Source organism: Plasmodium cynomolgi (genome assembly GCF_000321355.1).
Source record: "Plasmodium cynomolgi strain B DNA, scaffold: 0818, whole genome shotgun sequence".
NCBI lineage: Eukaryota > Apicomplexa > Aconoidasida > Haemosporida > Plasmodiidae > Plasmodium > Plasmodium cynomolgi.
Genome location: NW_004193068.1, coordinates 1 through 1,140, shown reverse-complemented (window position 1 = coordinate 1,140; position 1,140 = coordinate 1). Strand labels below are relative to the sequence as shown.

At 29.2% G+C, this 1,140-nt stretch overlaps 1 protein-coding gene across 1 annotated transcript; it reads left to right on the top strand.

The window, feature by feature from the left end:
• Positions 1-258: 258 nt before the first annotated feature.
• PCYB_005830 (hypothetical protein) lies at positions 259-1,099 on the top strand (the record flags this gene model as incomplete). The annotated part of the gene is made up of 2 exons (XM_004228004.1): positions 259-669; positions 770-1,099. Coding segments are annotated over 2 exons (741 nt in total), but the record flags the coding sequence as incomplete, so codon positions are not given.
• Positions 1,100-1,140: the final 41 nt, after the last annotated feature.

Below are 1,140 nucleotides of genomic sequence, written 5' to 3'. Positions count from 1 at the left end.
AAAGCCATATTATTTTTGAATTATTCTTAAAAATGTCATCGCTGCCTAAAATTTCAAGTTTTTCAGTAATTTACATTTGAATTTATTCTCATGAATTATTAGATGTTATGCTATCTTTTAATATAGGTTTTTACGTAAAGAGAACTAAACAAATTGTATAGGGGACAAATATTTATGTACACATATTATTTACTTTTGATGTAGGAATTATTCAATAAATCTTCAAAAGATTTTGTCTCAGAAAAATTTTATGAAGCTATGGATATGCAATCTAATGACTTACAGAATTATCATACAATTTGTAGTAATATAACGTTAAAAAAATTAGATAAAGTGCCAAATAAAAAAGCAAATGGGGCGGTAATATTAATGACACTAATTTGTAAAAGGATCCTAAGATATATACATAATCATTCATTATTGCATATTCCAAATTCTGAATACGATGGGTGTATTCTGTTAAATTATTGGGTATACAGTATATTGGATAGAACTTTTGGTTCTAAGAATCCTAATAATGTTCTTCCAGTTTTTGCCATACTAGCACAGATATGGAATTATATTGTTGATAAATATCGAGGTAATCCTCAATATATAATATGTGAGCCAGACCAGAATACTATTGCGAGAAGAGACTGGAAGCAAAGAAAAGAATTGTACGATAATTATGTTGATTACACTGAGCTTAAATATCTGGCTAAACAGGATATAGATAACTGTAAATACAAAAAAAATTGAAAAGATTATTTCAGTATATAATTACTTTCAGGGTAAATGTATATCTGATGAATACGCATGTCCAGACGTCTTAAAAAAATACGAGGAAAAAAAGATTGTGTCTGAGATAAAACAATTACCATGTTATAGTACAATTAAAGGTACAAGTGGTTCCACTTCAGGGGATGATTTATCGCATGAAACTGCAGGCCGCATAGAAATGCTTCCAGCATCTGCAGTTGATTTAGAAGACATTGCAAGTTATATTGCAGATGTTTCTGATACCCAGTTAGATAGTGGAAATTCGGGAATTGGAACAAAAGTTACTCATTCAATTTTTGGCGCAGCTCCAGTTTTATTAACTGGCACTATGTTATATAGAGTATGTATATATTTTGTAAACATATATCATTATAGTACGAA